General features: G+C 30.7%; 2 protein-coding genes, 1 long non-coding RNA gene and 1 other non-coding gene across 4 annotated transcripts; 2 read left to right on the top strand and 2 right to left on the bottom strand.

The window, feature by feature from the left end:
• Window positions 1-11,661: 11,661 nt before the first annotated feature.
• On the bottom strand, window positions 11,662-14,874 carry LOC107413510 (ubiquitin-conjugating enzyme E2 7). The gene is made up of 6 exons (XM_016021470.4): window positions 14,617-14,874; window positions 14,381-14,483; window positions 13,441-13,538; window positions 13,212-13,312; window positions 12,244-12,321; window positions 11,662-11,884 (listed from the first exon to the last, which is right to left on the bottom strand). The coding sequence occupies exons 1-6, from the start codon at window positions 14,660-14,662 to the stop codon at window positions 11,807-11,809; spliced, it is 504 nt and encodes a 167-aa protein (XP_015876956.1). The 5' UTR covers window positions 14,663-14,874; the 3' UTR covers window positions 11,662-11,806.
• Window positions 14,875-18,412: 3,538 nt separating this feature from the next.
• TRNAP-AGG (transfer RNA proline (anticodon AGG)) lies at window positions 18,413-18,484 on the bottom strand. Its single transcript has one exon. It is a non-coding gene; the product is annotated as a tRNA-Pro (tRNA).
• A 1,954-nt stretch (window positions 18,485-20,438) lies between these two features.
• On the top strand, window positions 20,439-21,391 carry LOC125421213 (uncharacterized). The gene is made up of 3 exons (XR_007239400.2): window positions 20,439-20,598; window positions 20,869-20,939; window positions 21,139-21,391. It is a non-coding gene; the product is annotated as an uncharacterized LOC125421213 (long non-coding RNA).
• A 3,005-nt stretch (window positions 21,392-24,396) lies between these two features.
• On the top strand, window positions 24,397-27,361 carry LOC107413529 (heat shock cognate 70 kDa protein 2). The gene is made up of 2 exons (XM_016021493.3): window positions 24,397-24,749; window positions 25,379-27,361. Exons 1-2 carry the CDS (start codon window positions 24,536-24,538, stop codon window positions 27,127-27,129), a joined length of 1,965 nt encoding a protein of 654 aa, XP_015876979.1. The 5' UTR covers window positions 24,397-24,535; the 3' UTR covers window positions 27,130-27,361.
• Window positions 27,362-27,751: the final 390 nt, after the last annotated feature.

Genomic DNA, 27,751 nt, shown 5'->3' with positions numbered 1-27,751 from the left:
TGGAATATTTGAAGAACCCCAAAAGGACAAAGGTGGAATATGTTCTTAATAGGTACAACGTAAAATCGTCTATCTTTAAATTTTCATTCAAAATACTATGCAAGCCCAAATCTTTATATGTACCATGTGTTCCACGTGCTTCAGGTAATCATATAATTATACTCCTCAAAACTAAAAATCAAAGTGCCTGTTTAGTGCCTGATTTTGTTTCTAATTCAAGTCTTTTTTTTAAAGCTTTTATTGATATTTTCTTCAAATAATAGTTAAAAATTATCACCTAATTAAAGCTCAAAGAAAATAGAAAATAATATAAAATTAAATTTACTAAATAAAACTTTTCTTTGGCTATTATAATTGAAATTTCTCATTCATATAGAATCGGATACATTACTACAAAAAATTTTGGCTTGTTGGCAGTATGAAAAATGCCGTAAAATGCTTTGGAGCACTTTTGCAAAGTGGTCAAAAGCCAATATCGTATTTTTTGGGGCATTTTTATAGATACCGTAAATAAATTAGTAGCACTTTTACAAATGCTGTAAAATAGTTAAAGCCCAAAACAACATCATTTTTATAAATGCAATAAAATATTTTTTCCTACATTTTTATTAATATTTGTTATTACTTTTAGGATACTTATACGAATGCCACAGTTTTTATCACAATTTAGAAAATGCTGCAATTTTGCTCATTTCAATAATTAAAAAAATGGTATAAATATATATTTTTTCATTTATATAATTTTTATTTCTCATAAGCGCAATATATAAAAAACCAATTGTTTAATCACAATAACAGCCAATTATTACAAAGTTACAGTTCAAAAAACCTTCATGACAAGAAACCTCTTACAAATGCCATGTTAAAGGAACATCTAATTTTATAATATTATACTGTGTAATCTTTCATTTTTCTCATACGGTGTAGTCTTTCATTTTTCTCATGCGGTACTGTGAACTCCAGGTATCGCTATGTCCATTTGTGGGAAATCAATGTCCCTTTACTTTTACTGTCTTCCTCATGGATAACAATTCTTTTTATCAGTCACACAGAATCATCATCAACAACCTACAAAACAAAGGGAAAAAAAAAATTACATATTAAGGAAAATAGCAAGCTATCAAATATCAAAATCAAAGTGAACAACGACCAACAAACCCAAATGTCTTTTTGCAAAAACAAAGTCTCTAAAAGAAATCTGAGTTGCAGCTAAATGAAACTCTCTAAATGAAGGTTTACAGGGTTTAAAGTATAACAGGATGTTTTTATCATAGACAATTATTGGATTTATGTTCTCAGAGCAAGTTAAACTATTGATTAGGGATCTTGATTAATAATAGGTCGTAAGATTCTCAAACTAACTCATTAAGTGATAATTCTTATTTGACTGATTATTAAGTTATAAGAAGGAGTTTATCAATTGGACACAAGGTATTATTAAATTGTAGGAGGTTAGGGTTAACAGTCTATAAATATATTGTCTTCTAGCTTCTAGTGACATAAGGTTTTATATAATATTTTTTAGAGAGTTAGAATCTTAGAGAAAAATAAAATACCTAAGAGAAAAATAGAAACTGAGTGGTTTCAGAGTGTTTTCAGATTAATTTTCATGTTTCTTTTGTGATCGTGTGCGTCTATATTCAGATCTGTCATGTAAAAAGAAGTTTGAAAGGTCTTGTGGATTTATCACATACTTTATTCAATTGTGCAATTTTTGGCTTCCACTCTATGATTCCAATAATTGGTATAAGAGTTTTAGGTTAATCAGTGTGTAATAGATTGAATTCATAATTTATTTTTCATGTGTATATGATGTTTATTAGATATATAACACCTAGGATTTTAATATTCATGTTATTTATAATTTTGGTATTATGAATGAATTATGGTTTTTACCCCTCATCCATGGTAGATTTTTATTGGTATTTTTTTTATTGAGATGTAAAAAGGAGGATAGTTGTAAGATTATGTTTCCTTCTTGATTTATTTACTTATTTTGTAATAAATTCAAATTTTTGTCAAATATATGTAAATTTATCCAATAAAAATTGTACATTCATCAGTATTTATTATCTTTTGTGTGAATTTGGATATCCATTTGAAGTGAAACCACCATAGATGGATAGTATACGAAAAGACGAAGCCAAGACCATTGTAACGCTGCTAGAAACCACCGGACACGCCCACATGCACCATTGGAAGTTGCTATGAGTGGATCTCACTCACATGTATTCTTGGGATGCATGAGGGTGCATGTACCATTGGATCGAGTTGAAATTTTGGCAGTAGCTTCCTCTAGATGTGATGTACTTGCATGTAATATTACATAGCGATCCAATATGTCTATGGGCATCGGTGACATTTTTAGCTAACAGGTTCAAGATTGGACAAGTTAGGGTTTTTATGGCTTAGGTATAAAATCCTAGAAAATTAGTTCTAACTTGGCCTATATCTCATGGACTTGCAAGATTAGGAGCAAGAAGAAGAATAGGTCAAGATATCTAGTTGGGCTTTTTGATTTTATTGGGTTTGTAATTTTCCTTTCTATGAAACCATGTATTATAATCTATTTATTATTCAGCATTTATAATTGCTTAAATTATATAGATATAACATATTTTTATATGTTAACATGTCATATAGTATAGGCAGTGTCATATTATTGTATTATATGATATACATATGTATATAATAATATATATATTATCTAGATTATATTATTATGGAAAATGCCTACATTAATTTAATAATAAACTATTAAATGGGCAAATGTTAAAATTAATTTAAAACTTACAAAACAGTTATATGATATCCCAACGAATAAGCGTAATTGGATTTTATTGGATTGAACGTAAATTAATTTTAAAATCTTAATTAGTTTATACAGTCCAATGTCAACAATACTTAGAGATTACTAGAATTTTGAAATTAAATTAATTATTAATGTATTCAATTTTAATAATATTAATAATCCTCACAATATGGCTCTGATGATATTATTAAAAGTTCAAATAATATTGGATTAATAATTGATTTTTCTAAAATAAATTTTGAATGATATGTGTTAGTATTATTTGAAAATGCTTTGTATAAGGAGGTAGGTTTTTAAGAAATTTGAGATCCATCCCACCTTCCATAGGAGCTGATATAGTAGGACATTATATATGTATATCATCTTCAAAATGGTACATTTTTTCAAAATCATATTTGAGTGGTAGGTATTGGTGTTATCTCAAAATATTTTGTCTAAGAATATAGGTTTTTAAGAAGTCTAGACCCATTTCACTTTTTCAGAAAGTTGACTTAGCAAAACACTATAATATTATGTTCAAAATATAGCTAATTACAAATGCCTTATTCAACATAAGTGTTTGTAATAGAAACTAAATTATTATTACAATAAATATAAGTCATAAGTAGTTAAGGGATTTGTATATTTATATGTTGTGAAGATTATGTGTTAAAATATGTGTATTTTTTTAATTTTCAGAAAATGTCAAACTTAAATCTTATAGTTATAATTTTGAGTCAAAAGCTTTTGGATAAAAGTGACTATGAGAACTGGAAAAGTACCATTTTTATTATCCTTGAGTATGAAAAAAACAAGTTTGTCCTAACAAACCTAAAGCTAAGAACCTACTGCTAATGCGTTTGAAGAGACCAAGACAAAATATGCAGATTGGATACAGACGGATACTACCATTTGCTATCATATTTTTACTAGTGTTACTAGTCATCTGCAGAAGCAATTATCCAACATGGAGAATGGATAGAAAATGATCAAGATTCTGGATAAGATGTTTGTTAAGAGCAGTAGCACTGTTAGACAATCAATAATTAGAGCATTTATGTTCTCTTGTATAATTGGAGGAATTGTTTGGAAACATTGTCTCATGATGATGGAGCATTTCAGTCGTGTGGAAGTGATGGGGGCTAAGCTGAATAAAAAGGTGCAGATTGACATGATCTTGGAATCTCTTCTAAATTAGTTCAATTAAATTATAACATGAAAAATGTAAAACTTTCTCCTATTAATCTCATGCACTAACTTGAAAATGCTAAAAAAACTCTCATGAAGGCAGCAAGTACATATCATGTTAAAAGTTTTTCTAAATTTAAGGGACAGTCTAAAAATGAAAAGAAGAACAAAAAGCAGAAACAATCAGCTCTAGTTGCCAAACCAGCTACAGTGAAGAAGCCGAAAGGTAAGTGTAACATCCCACCTCCATTGGTGGACCTGTCACTCTTTATCGATATTGTTCCAAATTTAGCCACCACACTCGATAGGGCCCATCGCTGGCACACTTCAAGCCTAATATAGACTTTAATACCATTTGTAACATTCCATCGTTATTGGTGGACCTGTCACTCTCTGTTGATATTGTGTGCAATTTAGCCACCGCACTCAATATGAGATTTTTTGTTTAGAGATTTTTAGGAGATCATCCATCCTAGGATTGTCCTCACCTAAGCACGCTTAACTTCGGAGTTTTTAGGAACCCTAAAACTAATCGCTCTAAAAATATCCCAACGTTATGAGAGTGACTATTATTATACTTGGATCATTCTCTGATCTACACCTGGTAATGTGTGATTAAGCACCACGTAGCCTATCAGTGCCCCGTATTTGCCCACACTGGTTGTCATTATAAGTGTTTTAAGTGCAGTTAAAAGGGTCGTTAGAAAAGAGGTTGCCATAAATTATATATGGGTAATTTATATTTAATTGAGGCTTGTTTAGTGGAAAATTATAATAATAAATTGATCATTAATTTAGAAGTCACTAACCATGTCTGTTACTTTTTGTGGTGTTTCAAATAAAGTAGTCCACTCAATAAATGACAAAAAAGCTTGAAGTTGGGAAAGGAGGAACATGTCTTCATGATGGCAATGGGACTAGTGGAGTTATCTTTTAATTATAAAATTGATATTTGTCACACTATCTATTTGTTTTGAATTTTAAAAGAAATCTGATTTCTATTAATTGTTTATTTAAATATGGTTTGAGAGTACAACTTGATTCTTCACTTTCAATTAAGCGTGATGGTACTTTTATTTGTTCTGGAAAATTGAAGAATAGTTTTTATTTCTTAATTCCTTTATCTTATAATATTAATGTCATTGAAAATTTTAAATTACTTGATCTTTAAACCTCTACCAGTATGTAAATCTTGTTTGGGAGGTAAGATGACAAAGAGGCCCTTCAAAGCCAAAGAAAATTATGCTACTATACAGTTGGAACTAGTGTGGATTGATGTATGTGAACTAATGAGTGTTTAAGGTAGAGGCGGATTTGAGTATTTCATTATATTATTGATGACTACTAAAGATATGGTTATATTACTTAATGCGCTATAAATCTGAAGCTTTTGATAAGTTTCAAAAGTTCATGACTGAGGTAGAAAAGCAATTAGTATCCATATCAAATGTTTGTAGTTTGAACAAGGTGCTAAATATATATCTAGTGAGTTCAGGTCTTTCTTATTTTAAAGGGGATAATTTCTCAATTGTCATCTCTTAGAACACTCCAGCAAAATAGAGTTGCTGAAAAAAGAAATTGGAGTATTTAGGATATGGTGAAATTGATGCTTAGTTATTCATCTTTACCTGAATTGTTCTGATGGCATATCATAGAAATAATTATAGATATTAAAGTTGATTCCATTTAAATTTGCTTCAAAGACACCAATAGAATTATGAAAATGGCACAAATCCAACTTAAGTCATATTTGGACTTGGGGTACCCCTACACATGTCTTTGTACAAAAACCTAAAAAATTAGAATTTGTATGGAAACTTGCATGTTTAGAGGCTACCTAATAGAACGTGAAGTTGAATATATTATAATCCAAAGGAAAAAAAAAAAAAAGTGATTGTAAGTACTGTCATTACTTTCTTAGAAGATGATTATATGATGAATTTAAAATTTAAGAGTAAGGTGAATGAAGAGCTTGACTCAGTTCGAGACCTACCTAAAATTCTTGGGCCTCACATTTGTTTCCTATACATGTTTAAAGAAAAAAAAATGCACTAGAAATATTCGAAGGTGAACAAGTACAATAACTATTTCGGACCAAACTCAAGAATAAGAAGAGGATAATGAAGAAATTGATGATCTGCAACAACTACTAAACTTAGATCCTTTTCTATATGTATAACAACCAATACAATAAACTCGTAGTGGGAGAATGATACATAAACCTGCAAAGTATGTCTTGTTAGATCATATCTATCAAGTCATTATAGATAATCCTAATGATGATCCTATCACTTATAAGGAAGCATTGGAAGATGTTGATGTACAAAAATGGCAAAAGACCATGGACCATGAAATGGAATCTACTGATTTTAACTCAGTCTGGTCTCTTACAGAAGCAGTTATAAGGGTAAAACCTATTGGCTGCAAATGGATCTACCAAAAAAAAAAAAAAAAAAAAAGTGGACAAAATATGAAGGTAAAATTCTTCAAAGCTATATTGGTGGTAAAAGGTTATACATAGAAAGAAGGTATAGATTATGATGAAAACGTTTTTGCTAGTAGCTCTGCTTAAATCTATTCAGATTCTCTTACCTATATTAGCAGCTTTTGATTATGAAATTTGGCAAATGGATGTGAAAACAACTTTCTTGAACGGTAAGTTAGAAGATGATATTTATATGCAACAACCAGAAGGATTTATAGCCAAAGGCCAAGAATACGTGGTATACACATTGTAAAGGTCAATTTATAAACTTAAGCAAGTATCCAGGTCATGGAATATCAGGTTTGATCAAGTCATATAAATGTTTGGCTTTAAGAAAAATTTTGATAGACCATGTGTATACAAAAAGATTTAAGGTACAATAGTAGTTTTCTGGTTCTTTATATAGATGATATTCTTTTGGTCAAAAACGACGAAAAGGTATCATCAAGCTTAAAGAATTACTTAAAATAACAATTTGATATGAAGAATTTGAGTGACGTTAACTATATTTTAGGGATCAAGCTTTTACAAGACTAGAAGAATAAGATGTTGGCTTTATTTTAAGTTTCCTAATCGACAAAATAATGGCCGGTTTCAGGTTGGAGAACTCCAAGAGAGGATTCTTTCCCTTCAAAAATGGAATTCATCTTTTTAATCAGTAATTACCAAACTCTTAAGGACAAAGAATCCATGAGTAAGAAACTTTATGCTTCAGTAGTTGATAGTCTCATGTATATCATGCTGTGCATTAGGCCTAATAGTTGTTATGTAGTAGGAATAGTAAGTCAGCTTCAATCAAATCCTAAAGTGGAATATTGGGTTGAAGTAAAGCATATATTTAAGTATCTAAGGAGAATGGAGGATTATATGTTGATGTATTCAAGTAGGAGTTTAAGAAGACTTAGATTTCCAAGGAGATATTAACTTTAGTAAATCAACACGAGGCTATGTGTTTATTTTAAATGGAGGAGCCCTTGGAGAAGCATCAAGTAGACTTGTATTACAGACTCCATAATTAAAACTAAATATGTGACTATATTAAAAGTTATAAAGGAGACTGTATGGCTAAAAAAATTCCTTGTTGACCTTCCGGTGATATCATATGTATCGACCCATTACCCTGTATTGTGACAATAGTGAGGCCATAGCACAGTTTAAAGAGTTTAGATATTACAAAAAACAAAAATACATAGAAAGGAAGTACCAATTGGTTACATCTGGAGAGGAGACAGTGATTACAAAGATAGCTTCTTGAGAAAAATTTAGCAAACATTTTTACTAAGACTCTACCACAACTAGAACTTGAGAAGCATGTAGATAATATAGGTTTTAAAATGGTCTTAAACTTAATTTAGAATAAGTGAGAGTTAGTTACATTTGTACTCTAAGAGTAAGACAAGTTGTAATTTCATTTTCTGATATAATAATATGCGTTATTTTTCATATGTTTGTGCACATTGTTTTTTACATACAAGATCCGGATTAATTATGTAGTATATCATCATATGGATTAGTCCATAGATAAGGATGTTAAAAAAGCCCGAAATCCAAAAATTCAATCAAAGCCATCCAAAGAAAAATGGCCCAAATTCAACCTAAACCCAATATGGCTTGAGCTTGAGCTTTCCAAAGTTCTATTTGGATTGGATGTGGAAGAAAAATCCCACATGTCAATTTTGCCAAATTTTTACTGAATCACAATACTCAAGCAAATTAGGTTTCAACTATGGCTTGCGATTATTTGTGGATAGATGACTTCTTGACAATGATTTTTGAAATGGGTTTTGATTCCTGTAATGAAATATCCACAAGTATGTCTCCCACCCAAAGGAAGATGTTTATGTTTGCCGAAAAACTATGGGCTTGATCAGGATTCATCAAACTCCTATTTGGTATTAATTGATCTCCTTTTTTAATATTTCACATTCAAAAGAAATCAAACAATATGGATTAGTAACAAAATCACCAAGGGGAGAGAGAGAGAGAGATGGAATAACGATAGGTAGAGATGAGTGATTCTAATAATGGTGTTAGGGAGGCTTGCACCTGTATAATTTTTCAATTTGGTTTTTATTTTTCACAAAGATTGATGTTTTAGTATGGGTGGGACATTGGATATCTCTTCAATTTGAGAATTTAACATTTTTGTGGGTTTTTTTATTTGAAAAAAATTGATGCTTTAGTGTTGTTGAGATACTATATATCTCTTCAATTTGAGAATTTAAGAAATTGGTGTTTTGGTGTTGGTGGGGCTATTGGGTATGTTTTCAATTTGAGGAATCTAACGTGTTTTTTTTTATATGATTTTTTTTTTTTTTGTTGAATACTTTTTTTAGATACATTTTTTAAAAAATATTTTTTATTTTAATTTTTCATTTTTTGTTTAATACTTTTTCTAGATATACATTTTTTTAAAAATAATTATTTTATTTTTTCATTACTTTTGATCCATTTTTTTTTTAATCACTATCACTTTTTACTTTATATAATTCTTTTATTGCAAATTAATTAACAAAACATGGTTTAACTTTTTTCACCAAAAAAATATATTATTAATTTTTTTCTGTGAAAAGACTTTAATTGCCCTTCGAAACAGGCTCATGTGCAATCCACATGTGTTTGTTTTTGATGGGGGAAGACTTTCGGAATTGAGCAAAAGGACGGAAGGTATTTTGAAAATGGGAGTTTTGGGATAAAATTGGAAAACAAAGGTTTTGGGATCCATTTGTAAATCTTGCTATAGTTTAGGGATCTGCAATGATAATAGCCAAAATATTTATTACATATTAAATTGTATTGATTTATTATTTATTATAAACTAAGATAATTTATCAAAAATAATTCTAAATTTATCAAATTTATTAAATAAATATATGGTATCCAATTACTTTGCATTATTCATTGTGTTTACTTTTAATGATTTTAAGATATTTATTAATATATCAATTATTAATAAAATAGCTGCATTATTTGATATAAAAATTTAATTAATATATTTGGTACTTGTAGCATTGTTTATTTATTAAGATATTAATTTTATTTTATTAATATAAAGATAGTTTACACAAAATAAAATTATTTTTGAATCAAATTTTAAAACTATGAGAAAAATAAAAATTAAATTTTTTGTTCTAAATTTGGGCCTAAACTTTAAACTCAAAGTTTGAGCCCGATATTTGAGCTTGAAGCCCAACTAAATACCCAGGTAACAGGCTTTAGATTTGATATATTGGCCTAGCCTAGCAAGGCCGAATACGAAATTTCTCTTCAATCCCAAAAAAGCTAAGCTCGAATCCACCCGAACTCAAATTTTTGGGTTTGGGCCAAGTTGGAGAGCCCAAATTTCCACCGCTATCCATAAAAGACATAATCATAGATTCATATACTTAATAAACTATCTCATAGTTGATAAATAAAGTTGCGTACTTTATTTAAGCTATAATATTTTATAAAATAATATATCTTATCTTGGTTATTATAAATATTGGAATGAATTATGGTCATTTTATGAGAATCGGATGAGATTTAATTAACGATAAATTTTTGTGAAAAAGAATTATATCTTAGACAATATTTGATATATTATTTTTTTTAATCTTGAGTATAATGTAAATACTTCATAATTTAGAAATTATGATTATTTGATTACTTAGTATTTATGAATTATATAAAATGGAATTTGTATGAAATATACTGTTGATATGTTTTAATACTTGGATATTAAAAATCACTAGCCAGTACATTGTATTTGTTAGAGAAATTGATAAGTTAAAAATATAAATAATTAATTGATTGACAGAAAATATGACCAATCAATTCTTTATTTTATTTTATTTACAAAGGGAAAATACATTTAGTATGAAATATTATTAATTTTGGAATTCAAATTTGGACTTTTAATAGACTTACTGAGAGCAAGTGGGAGAACAACTTGCAGATTGTTGGATTTCAGCTATTGGAGCACATTAATCCATTGATCAAAATTCTTGATTAATAACAGATCATAGTAGTCCCAAACTAGCTCATCAAGTGATAGGCCAATTTGACTGCTTATTAAGATACAACAAAGAACCCATTAATTGGGCCCAAAGTATTATTAAACCTTAAAAGGCTAGGGTTAGCAGTTTATAAATATATTGTCTTCTAACTTTCAGTGACATAAAGTTGTAAGATATTACAAAGAGTTAGAATCTCAGAGAAAAATAAAATACCTTGAGAAAAAAACAGAAACTTAGTAGTTTTAGAGTTGTAATCAAGTTTGAGAGAAAGATACAAATTAAGAAGTTTTTTTGATAAAAATAGAAACTGAGTAGTTTTAGAGTTATGATCAGAGAGAAAAACAGAAACTAAGTGTGTACTCACACGTAAATTTGTTACGTAGAAGATAGTTTAGAAGATCCTATAGATTTAAAAAGATATTTTTTACACAACTACAAATTAGTAATAGATGATGAAAATATATCTATTATATACTATGCGATTTCTGACTTCCACTGTATTATTTCAACAATAATATGCACTAAGAGAATAAAATGCAGCTTGTTCTTGCAGCCTGAGGATGATGTATTTGCTTAATTGATCAGAGCGACGCAGATTTAAAATTCATCACTAGTGCTAAATATACTTTACTGTCGTACTCATATTTTTTTAGAACAAATTAAGAACTGCCCTGTGTAAGATGAGTTCAGCGTCTAAAAACTCCTATTTGATGTATCCAATATTGCAAAGACATTCTGATAACTGCAATACGCAAAGATTCAGTACAAAATTTACACGATTCATTCAACCATGTCCTAGATGAATCAATTTTTGTTTTGTTTTAAAGTTAAACAGAACAGTTTTTAAATAGGAGTTTTTCAAAAACTTTAAAAGAAAATTGTACCAAGCACATTTCTTTAAATAGAAAATTGTCAAATTTTTTTTCTTTTTTGTTTTCCTCATTAATGGTTTGTACATCAAAATAATTTGTTTTTGTAATTTGTTCTATTTTCATTAATGATGTATTTTAATTTTTTGAAATAAGATTTAAAAGGTCTTATAAAAATAGTATCACATGTAATTTATTTTCAAAACATCATAACTTACTTTTTCAAAATAACATAATTTTACGGCACTACATATGACTGACCTAACTTATTTTAATAAATGCAGTAAATTTTACGGCAATTTTTGACAAATAATGTAATAAAATAAGACATAATCACAAAATGCTGTAATTTTATGATAAATTTATCAAAATGATGTAAGTTAACCACAAATTAAAAAGAAAAAAGTGCAGGATTTTTCAAAACGACTGAAAATAAATGCCGCAATATAGCATATTTCTTGTAGCGCATGATGGACTACATCGTTTCTTGTGATTTTCTAACGCAGCGACTAACTTTCTTCTGAAAATCGGCCCTTCTTTCTCTCCATTCTTTCTGCAATGTAAAAGAGGAATTAGAAAACCATATTATATATGAACTGCCAAAATCTTCAATAATATAAACACTGCAGTGAGACTACGATATCCCAACATTCTTGAATTGTTTTGAACAAACAACGTTTCATTTTTTTTTGTTTTTTTTTGTTTTTTTTTGTTTTTTTTTGTTTTTTTTTTTGTTTTTTACTTGGCCCTATGGGGTTGATTGGAAAAACAGATAAGAAATTGATTCAATCCCAAAGCCATTTGAATGTAGCAGATAACAGTGCAGGCCGAGAATTCAAACTTTTTATAGTATGAGTTTGAGAATTCTGTTTAAGTAAATAAGTCATGAAATGAAAAAATATTGACACTAACCGCGGCTTCAACATTTGCAGGAGATTCATCATTAGGGCTCGCCAGCATTGATATAATGCTCAAAGCAATGCTCTCAACCTGCAAATAAGAGTCAAACCAGTTGGAAGTGTTACACACTAAGGATACAAGCTGATAGGTCCAAGAAAACAATATAAAACACATTTAGCAACTTATTGTGCATAACCTACTAAAACCGAGTCCATATATCATAATAGAGAACATCAAACACATTACTCTCTTATCTATACTTTCTCACCAAAACTATAAGTTCAAAACACAGTCAAACGCTCCTTTTACCATTAAATTACAAAATTGCATTACTATCATCTTAAAGGACTTTCAAGAATTTCTAGAACTCAGAAGCATGCAGTAGAGGTGTTAAAATGAATGCTGAGGGCAGTCTCATAGCAGTATGTTAAACGCCCTCACCTCCGATGCATAGGGCGGGCGAAAAACTAGTACTTAACTACATCAAAATACCCCCAAACGAAATATAATTCTTTGAGAATCTAAGATTGTGTTAGGGATTGAGAACAAGCACCTCAATATGGGCTTCAGGTAGTTCACTGCAAATGAGAACTGCCATCAGATCATCAAATTACATTGTGAATTAATGTCATGTGCACACCATTAGCCACCACATGTCTGGCTAACCAAGAATTAATTCTTAGTTAATAAACAACTCCCTCCTTCAGACTGCAATTGACAACATGCTATTACTAAAACATCCCGACTTCTTGAATGTTAAATATGGGGAAAACTTGACACATAAATAATAATTAAGATTTGCTTTGCGGGTTTTCATCATAAATGCTGAATCCAACCAACACTCAGAGCATATATTTTCACAACACAGTGCAAGAAATGTATAGAGTCTTATATTTATCAGAGTCTTATATTTATCAGAATAGCACAAATATCTAAGTTAAAAAGAAATGAGAACCATCTCAACTCTCCTAACTACTTACCGTATGGAGTGGATTCCAGCGTTCACTCGCAAGCTCATAGCCATTTGGATCATCACCTGGAGGATGGAGAATTGAAATGCAAACCGTTCCATCCCGGTAAACTGAAAAATCAGGCAAAAAATTAAAAATCAGGCAAAAAATTAAAAATCAGGAAATTTGTCCAACCTCAAAAAGGAAAACTGTTAAATGAATGTCATTTTAAATTCAAAATGCAAAAGCAATCATTTACCATTAGGATGCCAAATCTCTGAGGTAAACTTCACAGTTGGAGGGCTGTTTGGATAATCGGAGGGGAAGCTCATGATGGCATTAAAGAAACCATATTCACTAGAACAAGAAAAAAAACAACTTATTTCAGGTCCTGAAGGAAAATAAATAAAACAGAAAGAAAAACAGGAAATCTCCAATGACATGTCCTAATAAATAAAACATTGAGTGAAACTCCCAATAATATCTGCCCCCAAGAACTTCAAAAGGGACTCAAAAACACAATCCTGGTTTCCAATCAAACTTGATAATCCTGTTCTCGACCAAAAGTATTGCAAATTTTGTAACCAAGAAACGAATATGCCATTTGGTAACATGCTTGATTTTTAGTTTTTGTTTTTTATTTTTCTCTACCTAATTGTGCATAATTTGCTTAGGTTAAGTAATTAACATTAGTTGAAGTTTGTTGGCATTTAAGTTTACTATAAATTAAAGAAGAAAATAAATAAATAAATAAACACACTTTAAATTGTATTAGTTTTTTATTTTTGTTTTTTCTTTTCTTCAAGTTTATAACTGTTTAAGGTGTCCAACAAACTATAACTATCATTAAGCTGACAATTAGCATAAGCAAATTATACACAATTTGGTTTTAAAAAAAACAAAAAACAACCATGTTAGCAAACTAGGCTTAACTTTCTTTGTTTATGGTATATATGATCATCATGTAGATTAGAAAACTCCATTAGATAAGCAACTTATATAAAGTATACATTACAGAAAATCAATCTTGCAAAAGTTTAAATCTTTTTCGAAATCAGGCGCAAGAGACAAGAAATTGAAAAGAAACAACCATAACCCTAAGAAAAAACAAAACAACAGAACAAAACAAAACCAAAAACTTTAGAATCAAAGCAAAAACCGAAACAGAAACCATTATGGTAAATCGGGTTAGAACATACTAGAGAGTATCGGGTGGACCCATAATGGTAACTTCCCATTCGAAAACATTGGTCTCGTCGACCAAACCAGCCGAGAATCCATCAACAGGGTTTTTACAGAGTTCTACAAAAAACCAAAAAAACAAACAAACAATGATCAAAATTAAAATCCAAAACATAAATAAATAAAGAAAATAAAGAAAACTTAAAGAGAGACGAAGGAGATTTGGAAAAAAAATAAATAAATAAATAAAAACCTCTGAATTGCTTTTGGAGAAGAAGGCTTGCTTGTGACACAGCCATTGAAGACTGAATGAATAAAAGAAAAATAAAACAGAGGATTGGGTATACGGTGACAATCAGAGACAGACCCAGCAGCCTTTTATAAATTATAAATTTATACGTCACCAAACTCCAAAGGGTCCGGACTGATTTCCCTATTTCGGACTCTCTCCCTCTCTTTCTCTTTCTAGTCTCTATCTCAGTCTTGGTTTTGGAAACAAAGTACAAGTTGGTAACCTGTACAAATATACAATATTGACATCGAACTAATACGGTCAGATAGTATGCAAATTTTCCTTTTTTGGGGGAAAATATAAAAATATAATGCTTAATAATTAATTAATCACCTACGCCAATTTGGATTTTCACAACCAATTGACTTTGTTATTGAATAGGCATGGTAACTAGAACAACTTGACAATTAGCCTAAATAAACTTTATATATATATATATATATATAACGAAGTTTTATATACAAATAGTTTTTTCGATTAAAAAAAAAAAATGTTATCATTTAGAACCTCTAGCTTTTAAATTTCATTGTTTTACTATAAAAATAAATCCTTTACAAGTCACCTTGAATAGTAAAAACAAAAACAAAACAGAACAAAACCAAGTTTTTCTAGTTAGGTTCGGAATTAGTTTATGTAGGTAGATTTACAAGCGAATTATAACTCTTATTATCTCTTTGAGGCTTAGTCAGTACTTATTGATTAATTCATAAAGGAATTTTCGATTGAAATCTCATAATTTTATTTACTTAAAGTACCATTCGCAACATTCATATACATTATGACATTGGTTTTATAAAACTTACAGAATAATTTTAAATTTTAGTTAAAAAAAAAAAAAAAGAAAGAAAAATAGTTCATTCTCAATTATTTATTTTGCCTTTTTCACTTGCTTATTTTTTCAGCCATAAATATCAAATTAAATATTTTTAATCAAGAATAAAAAGCTTATGCCACGTTTTGGCATACAAAATAGGCAAAGGAATGAAATTGCTATTCCCTATGAAATTGTTATTTCTTTGTATGATTAGTTTTATATTTTAGAAATATTTATTACGTTGGGACTAAAATGACAATAGTATAGGGTGGCCTCTCGTAACCCATCTCATAGAATTATTCGATTTGGGGTAAGTATTCCTATTTCCTACTCCATCTTTTCATTTATTTTTCAAAAAAAAAAAAAATTAATTTATAAGATTTGTTAAAAAGTTTTAATTTTTGAAATATTATTATTTCCATTTCAAACAAAAGAAAAATAAATAAAAAATAAAACTTATAATTATATTTATAACAATTATATTATTTATAATATATATATACTCCACGATCTGTTTTAACTTAAGTTTACTCTGCAATTCAAAAACAGGTTTGTATGATTTATTAAATTCAGAGTAATTAGTTTAATTAGATCTTGAATTATGCCCATAATCGTATTTTGGCTTAATTGTATTAAAATACTGTCCCCCACCATATGTATATGTACAAAGAGACTAAAAAGTAAACATTAAAAAAGAAAAAAATGTAAGAATTAGTTAAAATTGGCTTGAAAACCAATTAGTGTGTAACTTGTGTTAATAGGCTCAAATTTCCAAAACAGAGTCTACATGTATTTTTTATTTTATTTTGAAATTTCAGGCACATTATCTATTTTATCTTTGAAATGTAATCAGCATATTTGATCTGTCAACAAAGCACAAAGGCAAAAAGTGAATGCAGAATAGTCCTTTTATTGCAAAGGATATTGTATGCGTACCGTAGACTGAACAAAAGATATGCCTATATTCAGTATTCTAGGAGCCCAAAGCACCAATTAATTATATATTTATTCACCAAATGAAAAATAAAAAAATAAATAAAAATAATACTCTCTTGGTCTCCATCTTTACTTTAAAAAAAAAAAAAAAAAAAAAAAACATTTTCTTGGGCTCCATCATTCTTCCCTTCACTCTATTATCCATTCCACGGGTGCTCATCCCCAGAATCGTATAGCCATGCTTTCGGCACCCATTAAAGGGGAAATGGCATCTAGTTTCTTCTACTTACAATACTTTATATATATAATATAAACGGAATAATAATAATAATATAGAATTAAATTCCGTTTACACCATTTAATTTAAACCATTTAGATAAAATAAAAGTATTTATATTATATAATTCTATTATTTTCGATAACAAAAATAATAAAATATTTGTTATGCTTAATATATTTTGTTTGATCTTGATCTATCTACAATAATCTAATATATAAATTCACTATAAATTATAAATCTAATATAAATGAAATAAATATAAAAAATTCAATATAAATCAAATCTAAAAATTTTCCCATTTGATTTATTTACTTTTTTGCTAAACTAAAAAACGAGACAGTTCCAACCATTAAAGGGAAACGGCATCTAGTTTCTTCTACGTTTTTAAGTATATGATATTTTACTGTGGTTTGGGCTTCTCAATATACCAAAATAGAAGTAAAAAAAAAAAAAAAAAAAAAAGAGGCTGTCAAGAACAAGAAATCTAGAGGGGATATTTGAATATTGCGGAAAAATGAATATGAAAGAATCAAGAATATAATTTGAAAAAGACATGAGAGAGAGAATAAAAACGGGTTGGCCAATGAACACCGTAAAACAGACAAAATCTAGGGATGTCAATTTGCCCCGTCCATCCCCGAAACCGCGGTGCACCGCCTCTAACGGGGCGGTTTTTCCCCGCAAAAACGGGGTGACGGGGCGGGCTTGGGCTTACTCTTTTAGACCCGAAGCGGGGATGGGTCGGGACCGGTTATTAAAGACCCCGGCCCGAACCCGGCCCGTATATATTACTTTTTTTTTTAATATATTTTTTAATATTTTGAAAATTAAAATTAAACTTATTCGATTATTCCTTCCTTTCTCCTAGCTTTGATGTGTGCACAAGATTGGTTATGGGCTGAAATTAATGGTATGAAAAATTAAATTTTATATTTTTTTGTGTTAAATGATTTTTGTATTTATTGTTAACTAATTAATTTCATTTTTGTTAGCTTCATCTTCTTCACCGTATGTTGGAGCTTGTTCTTCTACTATGAGTGACATAGAAATTGATGAGGAGGTAAATTGAATTTATTTATTACAAAAAATGTTTATATTAAATTGTTTAAAATTTTTTGATATTATTTAATAGTTTTGTCTATTTTTGTAGCAATTAACTTTTACGGAACATTCTTTCATGGAGACTTAAGGAAATAAGAAGTAAAACTTTATTATGTGTGCATGTGTATTTTTATAAATTTTATGTTTATGTATTTGGATTATATTATATTGTATTTTTTGAGAATGTATGTTATTAAAATTATAAATTTGAACTTTGATATCTTTTATTGTATTTTTATTATATTTTTGGTCATTTTATTTATATTTTGCTTATAGAAGAAATTTTTTTAATATAAATTTATCAAAAAAAATTATATCAATTATATGAAAAAAAACAAATGGGGAAACCGTCCCCGCACCGCCACCGGTTGGGGAATCCCCGTCCCCGCCCCGTTTTTAAAAAAACGGAAAAAATTGCGGAGATGAGATGAAAAATCCCATACGGAGATGGGGACGGGATTTTAAAAACCGACCCCGCCCCGTTGACATCCCTAACAAATTCTAGAGGGGATATTTGAATATTGAGAAAAAATGAATATGAAAGAAACAAGAATAGAATTTGAAAAAGACGTAAAAGAGAGAATAAAAACGGGTTGGCCAATGAACACTGTAAAACGGACAAAATGGGGGCATTCCGAGAATTGAACTCGGGACCTCTCGCACCCTAAGCGAGAATCATACCACTAGACCAAATGCCCATTTGTTGCTTTAGAGAAAATTTTAAAATAATACCTTTTTAAAAGTACAAATAGGGCAACCTAAATCCACGAAAAGTGTGATTTTGATCCAGAAGGATTAGAAGATACCTGCGCCATAACTAGTATATTTACACATAATCTTCATTTCACTTAAAATTACATAATTATCATCACTTTTTTCACAAGTATTTTCCTCGTTAATAACAATAATATATTTGTATAATATGTGACAGGTGGCAACCAAGTAAACACGATTGGTAATTATTTTCTCATCACTGCCATGAAACTTGCACTACCAATAACAATGATTTTCATATTACTCAAGGAGCAGTGATGGTAACTACAAGGTTCTACTCTATTTGTAATCCTATAAGCTATTTAGACTTCGATGTTAAAAGCATATTAGTTTTTGTGCATAGTTTCATGAACTTGGTCATTCTCCAATCTATTTGCTACCCAAAAAAAAAAAAATTACAAGAAGTGCTTGATTCATGCCGATAGAAAAGGCTCATGGTAACTGGTAACCAATATGTGGAGTTCTCCAACAACAAAAAAGCCCAGTACTATAAGCATCCGTTTGGAGTGTTGGAATATATTGAATTGAATTAGACTTAACTATTACAAATTTAAAATTTTAAAATAATTCAATTTAAATCAACAACAATTCAATATTTCAAATGAAATCAGAGTTGATAAAAATAAAAATTTGATTAGATACCATCATATTTAAATACAGTTTACCTTTTGAAACATTAACTCACTGGAAGTTATGACAAATTGCTGATTTTGCAAATCTTGAAATGGATTTTTATGTTGCCTTCATTGGCAAATGAAGGGTTAAAAGATTGGAACAAGTTCGAGCACAAGCATAACAGGATATCCTAAACAGACAATCAACTTTTTAGGCTAAATGAGAATATAATCAAGAACCTAATAAATCTACAATGATCTTGACAAAACTAACCTATATTAATAGTATAGAAAATTTATGATTATAAGTTGTCTCATTGGTGGTCAACCAGACATTGCAACATTATTACAATGGCAAAGTCTTCAACTTTATAAGTGGTGCCCCACTCTTCATTACCTTTCTCATTGACAAATGTACTATAATCACCTTAAAAATTACTGCCATTATCTATAAATCTTGAAAGAGCTGCAAAGGCTTTTTGACTTGGAGAAACAAACATAGCTAGCTAAATTTGAGCTTAGACAACCAAAAGATTGATGGAATTTTTCTTAGCCAAAAACAAGATTGATGGAAAATTGTTTTTCCCATATAGTCAATGGTTAAGTATTTGGCAGAATCACAGGTTATGCAATGCCAACTCAAACTGTTTTGGGGTACTTTTTCTTGGTTTGTCTTCTTTCTGCTTATGCAAAATATGTGCTAGAGATGTGGCATTGGTTTGAATGAACTCTTTTTTTCTTTATTCGGATCATATTAGAGCTTACCAATTTGATATGAATGGGAAGTATGAGAGTTAGATACCATTGTTATACTTCAGTTATGATTTTTTCCAACAATTATCTGGAGTTCAAATTCTCACATTTTAAATTTAAAAAAAAAAAAGATTTTGTATAGAATTATTATTATTATTATATATATATATATATATACACTAACTTCCAATACAAATCTACAGAGCATGATTGGCAAATCCCAACATTTGAAGACCTCACAGCTGTTTTGAGTGACTTTAGGCTGCAGATTGGGAGGACAACAGAATTGATATTATTATTATTATATGGTCACCCATTAACCTAAGAGAAGTCAACATACAATGCCAAGAACACTTTGGCCAATTTCTATGGCATTGGATTCCCTTATACCCTTTACCATGAAAATTAACTTTCAAACAAGGCTATAATAAAAATCAACAGGATTGAATATCACTCACAAAGATTAATCTGCAATCTTATAAAAACCACATACCCTAATTAAATCCTCTCATTCCCTCCATATATCAGCCGAAAGACAGCAACCCCAAAGAAGAAGATTATGAAGATAAAACTTCTTCCATACCTCCTCTTTGCAATACTAGTCATCCTTCTTCTACCTTCTCAACATCATTATTCACCTACTTCATTCATGGTTCAAGCTGCAGAATCAGGTAGATCCCTGAACTTTCCATTTTTGCTAGTAGAATCTTTGCTATTAGATTGATCTAATAATATTATATCAAGATTTCAAATCACAATCGTATGATTTATTTACTTGTTGGATTTATTTAATTGGATCGAGCTTGTATTTTAAAATAAAATCTAAATGGTTGTTTTTATAAGTTTTTAATATAATATTATTAAGAGACTAACCGGTTATATATGCTTTCTTTTTTTTTTTTTTTTTGCCCCTCCTCTCTCATATGCATAATTTCCCTTAGGTAATAAACTCAAGCTAGAACCTGGACCAGCAAGAAATATTTTGGCTACAAGATACATGTTATCCACATGGGTGAGTCTAATTTTTTTACTGCTTAATTGTTAGTGCTTTTTACAGTTTTACTCTTGAATTACTCTTTTACTCTAGTTTTTCTACCGCTTAATAGTGCTTTTTTACAGTTTTACTCTTGAAGTACTCCATATCATGGAAATGACTAAGAGTGCATGAATTTTTTTTTTTTTTTTTTTCTTACTTCCATGCATGATAAAAGGTCAAGTCCAGGAAGCTGGGGGCGAAACCACCATCAGGACCAAGCCCTATTGGCAATAGGCACCCTCCAGCTAATCATAATTGAGAAGGGAACTTTTTACGCGCAATTGCTTAGGAAGCCCAGAAAAAGGTGAGAAGAAAAGAGAAAGAGAAGAGAAGTGAGAAAAGCTGTATGCATGTACTTTTGTGATTGAATTTGGTTAGAAATTCTTCACAAGCGATGTGCTTTAATGTTGCATGCTTGCAAAAGGATATGTATGCTATTTGGGAATTCGTATATATATATATATATATATATATAAATAAATATAATTTAGGTTTTTATATTAATTAACACCTGTATACTAGTTCTTCCACCTTAATTAATCAGTCTTTTACATGCCTTGATCTTCTGCTTTCACTAAATTTATTAATAATCTTGAAAACAAATCCTTTTTCTTTATTCAGCTTTCTGTAATTACAATAAGGAATATATTGGAGCATGGTCTTCTTTCAGTTTGTGTAAATTCCTCCATTCCAAGTGATGTTCCAAAATGTCTGATTTTTCCTATAATGATTATGAGTTCAACTTTTCGTGTTCTAGGAAATTTATGATTCTTCTTTCGGAAAAAGAAAACAATCTTTTTTTTTTTTTTTTTTTTGGGAGCTTCCTAAATATGCAAGCGTTTTAAAATCCATCAAAATGGTGATTTGTGAATACACCTTGAAATTCTTCAGTAGATAAAAAAAAAAAAAAACACTTATTTTTTTGAAAAATAACATATTTTATTCAATTAAACTCCCAAAGATACATCATTTTGCAATATTGAAAGAAGCCATCTCGATGCTTCGTTCTTCCAAAACTAATACTTAGCCAAAGATAAAGCATTCTTAGTAAGAACATAAACTACATGATTGGTATCTCTATAGGCAAAAGAACAAGAAACAGACCCTATAAACCTTAATAACCTTTAATGCCTTTAACAAGGAAAACATTAGAACCATTATAGCTATTCTTTGTAGAAATTAAAGAAATTAAAAAACAGATTCTTATTTTGCTTAATAATAATTTGACTATGATTTGTTCTACCATATATCTTTTTTATTTCGGGATGAATCTGTGGATGGTCTGTCCTCTACCACACAGAGCACAAAGCAGTACTTGGATGTGTCTGAAAATGAAATTGAATCACAATATATATCTTTTTTTTTTTTTTGACAAAATTTTATGACAATTTTAAGATAGGGCAAATATTATTATAGGATTTTTTTTAATTTGTTACTTTTTTATTGTTACATTTCTATTATAAAAAAAATGTCATTATGATCATCTTATATTTTGTTTTTGTTTCGATATAACATAATTTTTTAAAATTCTTACTCAGAGAATTAGAATTTGACCTATTTACTCTCCCTCGATATTTGTTTCTTTTTTCACTCCTATAGTTTTTTTTTTTTATTGCTAAGAACTTAAAAAAAAAAAACAAACAAACAAACAATGAAAACACACACACACACACACTCAAATACATACATATACTTCTTGTAAAATTGCTAAATCTTTAAAATATTTGTGCAAAATCCCATTCCCACATTTTATAAAATAATAATAATAATAATAATAATAACAAAAGTAATATATAATAATCATTATTGTCTCACATATAAATTTAAGAATTAAACATAATATATTTGAAACTATTTCTTCTTCTTTTAAAAAAAAATTAATTAATTATGAGTTTGATTATTATATTTTTATCCATTAATTTTCATAATTCTTTTTCTTTAAGAATGAGTTTAAGAATTTCCATTAAATTAAAGATAGCTGGATTAAATTTTAACTTAATTATTAAAATTTTTAAAAAAAATAGTGCTTTATTAAAAGGAATGTGAAATGTAAAAAGATTATACTGATATTTTTTTAATAAAATTGTAAAACTAAAAAAAATAACAAAATAAAAAAAGTTATAGTGATACTTTCACTTTTAAGATATTTTGCTAATATGGCAACAAGGAAAAGAATTTTGGACTTACAGGTAGTGAATATAAGATGATAATAAAACATACATAATTGAAATTTTTTATGGTAATCAATTGACTTTTTTAATATTCTAGTGAAGCAGGATCAACCTGCCAAACCGAAAGTGCTGCAATTGAGAAATAAGAAATTCAATTTTTTTTTTTTCTTTTTGGAATAAGAAACGCAATTTGATTGCCAAAAACATGAATATTTATGCATATTAATGCACAATGATATAAAAAAAATCTACTTTACTGTGTAGGAAAAACAACAATCTAAAGCAATTATTCAAAAAAAAAAAAAAAAAACAAACAAAAGGAAGAAAAGTCAAAATTCAGTCGAACAAAAATTATGAAAAAAACAAATCCGCAATAAAAGGAAAGATTATTGTCAGTTATCGGCTTCAGTTTTCAATTATCTAATAACGTTTTTTCTTGTAAGAATTTCCTCCCCCAAACCCCAGCCGCCCCCCCCCCCCCCGCCCCCGCCCCCCCCCTCGGTGTGAGTCAGAATTGAACAAGATTTTGATGGATGTTTAGGCACAAGAGATTCTTCAGGAAGTCGTACGTACAAATAATCACGACCATAGTTTTTTTTTTAAAAATAAAAAAATAATAATAGTCCATGATAATTAGTGGTAATATACTAAAAAAAAATTATAATGAACGAAAATTTTTGATAATTTATTTTTCATTTTCATCCTACATATTTTTTTAGTTAAATTGTTATTTGGATGATCAAATCTTTGTCTATAATTAGGCAATGAATCAAAGTTTTTTTTTTTTTTTTTGACAAGAAATAAGCGCGAAGTTAATCTTATCAAAAATACTAAATTGTTTAGTAAAGAAAAAGCAAAGGTTCAATTTTTAGTAATATGCTACATAAAAAAAAATTTCAAATATTAAAAAAAGGAAATTGATAATTAGCCCCTAAACAGAAGTAAATTTGCAAAAAAGGGGACTTTTAGGTCTTTTTGCCTAAGTTTACGGCGATTGGTCACCGACTAAAAAATCCAGCCAATAAAAAGAGAAAAAGTTATAAGAAACCTCGCGAACCAACCAGAAGCAAGTTAAACCGGGATCTTTCCACGTCATCACCAAAAATTTAAAAAATTAAAGCACACCACAAAACCCGACCCCACAAAAAAAAAAAAAAAACAAAGAAAAATGATCCAACGGCTGTATATTCTGGCCATTCGAACCTTCTGGAATCCTTAGAACCAAGATCCTGTTATATAAATACCCTCATCTTTCTTTCTCATTCGCTCATTCTTAAACTACATAAAAACCCTAGCTCCGCTCCACGCTTTTTCTATTTGTTTAGTCTTTATTCGCTCGCCGCCGTTCTTATATTTGCTTTTGCCGACGAGTACGAAAGTTTGATCAAAGCAGTAGCAACAATGGCCGGAAAAGGTGATGGACCAGCGATCGGTATAGATCTGGGAACCACCTACTCTTGCGTGGGTGTTTGGCAACACGATCGGGTCGAGATCATCGCCAACGACCAGGGTAACAGGACGACGCCGTCTTATGTCGCTTTCACTGATTCCGAGCGTTTGATCGGTGACGCCGCCAAGAACCAGGTTGCCATGAACCCGATCAACACCGTCTTCGGTAAGTCCAATGTTGTATGTTTTTGTATGTTTATTTGTGTGTTAGATCTGTAAAGTTAGATCCTTGTTGTTGACTTTTTTTCAATTTTTTTCTTGTTTCTTTTATTTTTTTTAATGAAAAATAAATTGTATCATTTGTTTTAATTTACATTTTTAATATGCATTATTATTTTTTCGTTATTTGTTCATAAGGATTAGTAGAATAGCCATAACCATAAATTGATTGATCGAGTGCATATTATTGTGACATTAGTGAATCAGTAAAATAGTATGATTTTATAAAATAATTATTCATGGTTAATATTGCTCTAGTTTTTTAAATATTATCTACAAGTAATTATTGATGGTGCATTATTATTATTGATTGTTGTTTTTGTTGAAAATGGTAATTTAGGCTCTTTTCAATGTGCTTGACATTATTTTAGAATGAATAATGAATGCCACCATCGTATCTTAGCATGGTCAACCAAGTTTGTCTCTTTGATAGCCATAACAATGTGGATTCATAAGTTAGTCTGTTGTGTAGTTTTTAATTTTTTTTTCTTTTTTAAATATATATTTTAGGTAGGATTACTTATTTAAATTAGTTGTATGGCTGAAATATTTCTAATCTGTTTTTATGCGTTGCAGATGCAAAGAGATTGATCGGTAGGAGATACAGTGATGCATCGGTTCAGAGCGATATCAAGCTCTGGCCATTCAAGGTTATTCCAGGAGCTGGAGACAAGCCCATGATTGTGGTTAACTACAAGGGCGAAGAGAAACAGTTCGCTGCTGAAGAAATCTCCTCTATGGTCCTCATCAAGATGCGTGAGATCGCCGAGGCTTACCTTGGTTCCACCATCAAAAACGCCGTCGTCACCGTCCCTGCTTACTTCAATGACTCCCAGCGTCAGGCTACCAAGGATGCCGGTGTTATTGCTGGCCTTAATGTGATGCGTATCATCAATGAGCCCACTGCCGCTGCCATTGCCTACGGGCTTGACAAGAAGGCCACTAGCGTGGGTGAGAAGAACGTGTTGATCTTTGATTTGGGTGGTGGTACTTTTGATGTGTCATTGCTCACCATTGAAGAGGGTATCTTCGAGGTGAAAGCTACCGCTGGTGATACTCACCTTGGAGGAGAGGATTTCGATAACAGAATGGTGAACCACTTTGTTCAGGAGTTCAAGAGGAAGCACAAGAAGGATATTAGTGGCAACCCAAGAGCCCTAAGGAGGTTGAGGACTGCCTGTGAGAGAGCAAAGAGGACTCTCTCATCCACCGCCCAAACTACCATTGAAATTGATTCCCTTTATGAGGGTGTTGATTTTTACTCCACAATTACCCGTGCCAGATTCGAGGAGCTCAACATGGACCTGTTCAGGAAGTGTATGGAGCCCGTTGAGAAGTGTTTGAGAGATGCTAAGATGGACAAGAGCACTGTCCATGATGTTGTTCTTGTGGGAGGTTCTACCAGAATTCCCAAGGTGCAGCAGCTGTTGCAAGATTTCTTCAACGGAAAGGAGCTCTGCAAGAGTATCAACCCTGATGAGGCCGTTGCATACGGTGCAGCTGTTCAGGCTGCAATCTTAAGTGGTGAAGGCAATGAGAAGGTCCAGGATCTGTTGCTTTTGGATGTCACTCCTCTGTCTCTAGGTTTGGAGACTGCTGGAGGTGTTATGACAGTGTTGATTCCTAGGAACACAACTATTCCCACCAAGAAGGAGCAGGTTTTCTCTACCTACTCGGACAACCAACCAGGCGTGTTGATCCAGGTGTACGAGGGTGAGAGAGCTAGAACAAGGGATAACAACTTGTTGGGTAAATTCGAGCTTTCTGGCATTCCTCCAGCACCCAGGGGTGTTCCCCAGATTACTGTTTGCTTCGACATTGATGCAAATGGTATTCTCAATGTTTCTGCTGAGGACAAGACCACTGGCCAGAAGAACAAGATCACCATTACCAACGATAAGGGAAGGTTGTCTAAGGAAGAAATCGAGAAGATGGTTCAGGAGGCTGAGAAATACAAGTCAGAAGATGAGGAACATAAAAAGAAGGTGGATGCCAAGAATGCTCTGGAGAACTATGCCTACAACATGAGGAACACCATCAAGGATGAGAAGATCAGTTCGAAGCTTTCCGATGCCGACAAGAAGAAGATAGAGGATGCCATTGACCAAGCTATTCAGTGGTTGGATGGCAACCAGCTTGCGGAGGCCGATGAGTTCGAGGACAAGATGAAGGAATTGGAAAGCATTTGCAACCCCATCATTGCAAAGATGTACCAGGGTGCTGGTGCTGGTGCTGGTGGTCCTGACGTGGGTGGTGGCTTCGACGATGATGTTCCTCCTCCTTCTGGTGGTAGCAGTGCAGGTCCCAAGATTGAAGAAGTCGATTAAGCCAAGATCAATTATATATAAACATATGTACTTTCGATTTGGGATGTTTTACCAGTTGTTTTGTCGCTTTTCTTAATTTTGTTTGCGATGAACAATTTATGTTTTATGTAGGCTCTCGGAAAGTGTAGTCACCGGCAGAATGATAATCCCAAATGCTATCTTTTCTTTTTGTCCCCACCCTGGTTGCAATTGCGTTTGAGATATTTTATAATATTTTAGCTTTTTAAATTAATTTGATTCAACCTATGCTCATTGTATTTATCTAGTGCCGGTTTGTACTTTTCAGAAGCTGTTTTCGGGTATGGGGTTTAACTGGGCCCAGGCCCAAGAGGAAAAAAAATCATATAAAATTGAAAAAGAACGGAAAATGGCCGCGCATAGGGGAAATAGGGTGAAGATTCTGATTTCCTAAACCTATGGGCTAACTAGGCCCGACGTTACGTGGTTGAAGTGTCTAAGTTCATCTTTATGCTTTTCAGAAAAATATTGCTTTCATGAATATCAAATACCATTTTAAGTTTTATCTATCTTTAACTTTATTTCACTTTCGGAATTTATGAATGAATAAACAAATTCAAAGCTTGAAGTTGTTTAGGCTCAAGATAATCTTGAATTCCTTTGG

The sequence above is a fragment of the Ziziphus jujuba genome, chromosome 8, assembly GCF_031755915.1.
Source record: "Ziziphus jujuba cultivar Dongzao chromosome 8, ASM3175591v1".
NCBI lineage: Eukaryota > Viridiplantae > Streptophyta > Magnoliopsida > Rosales > Rhamnaceae > Ziziphus > Ziziphus jujuba.
This window is presented reverse-complemented; position numbering and strand designations above follow the sequence as displayed.

What these genes read in the sequence shown, in the direction of transcription:
- LOC107413529 (XM_016021493.3), top strand. Translation starts at nt 24,536, where the DNA reads ATGGCCGGAAAAGGTGATGGACCAGCGATCGGTATAGATCTGGGAACC. An exon ending in CCCGATCAACACCGTCTTCG is followed by an intron (nt 24,750 to 25,378) that starts GTAAGTCCAATG and finishes TATGCGTTGCAG; the next exon opens with ATGCAAAGAGATTGATCGGT.
- LOC107413510 (XM_016021470.4), bottom strand. Translation starts at nt 14,662, where the DNA reads ATGGCTGTGTCACAAGCAAGCCTTCTTCTCCAAAAGCAATTCAGAG. An exon ending in TCTCCAAAAGCAATTCAGAG is followed by an intron (nt 14,484 to 14,616) that starts GTTTTTATTTAT and finishes GGTTTTTTGTAG; the next exon opens with AACTCTGTAAAAACCCTGTT. An exon ending in GGTCCACCCGATACTCTCTA is followed by an intron (nt 13,539 to 14,380) that starts GTATGTTCTAAC and finishes TTCTTGTTCTAG; the next exon opens with TGAATATGGTTTCTTTAATG.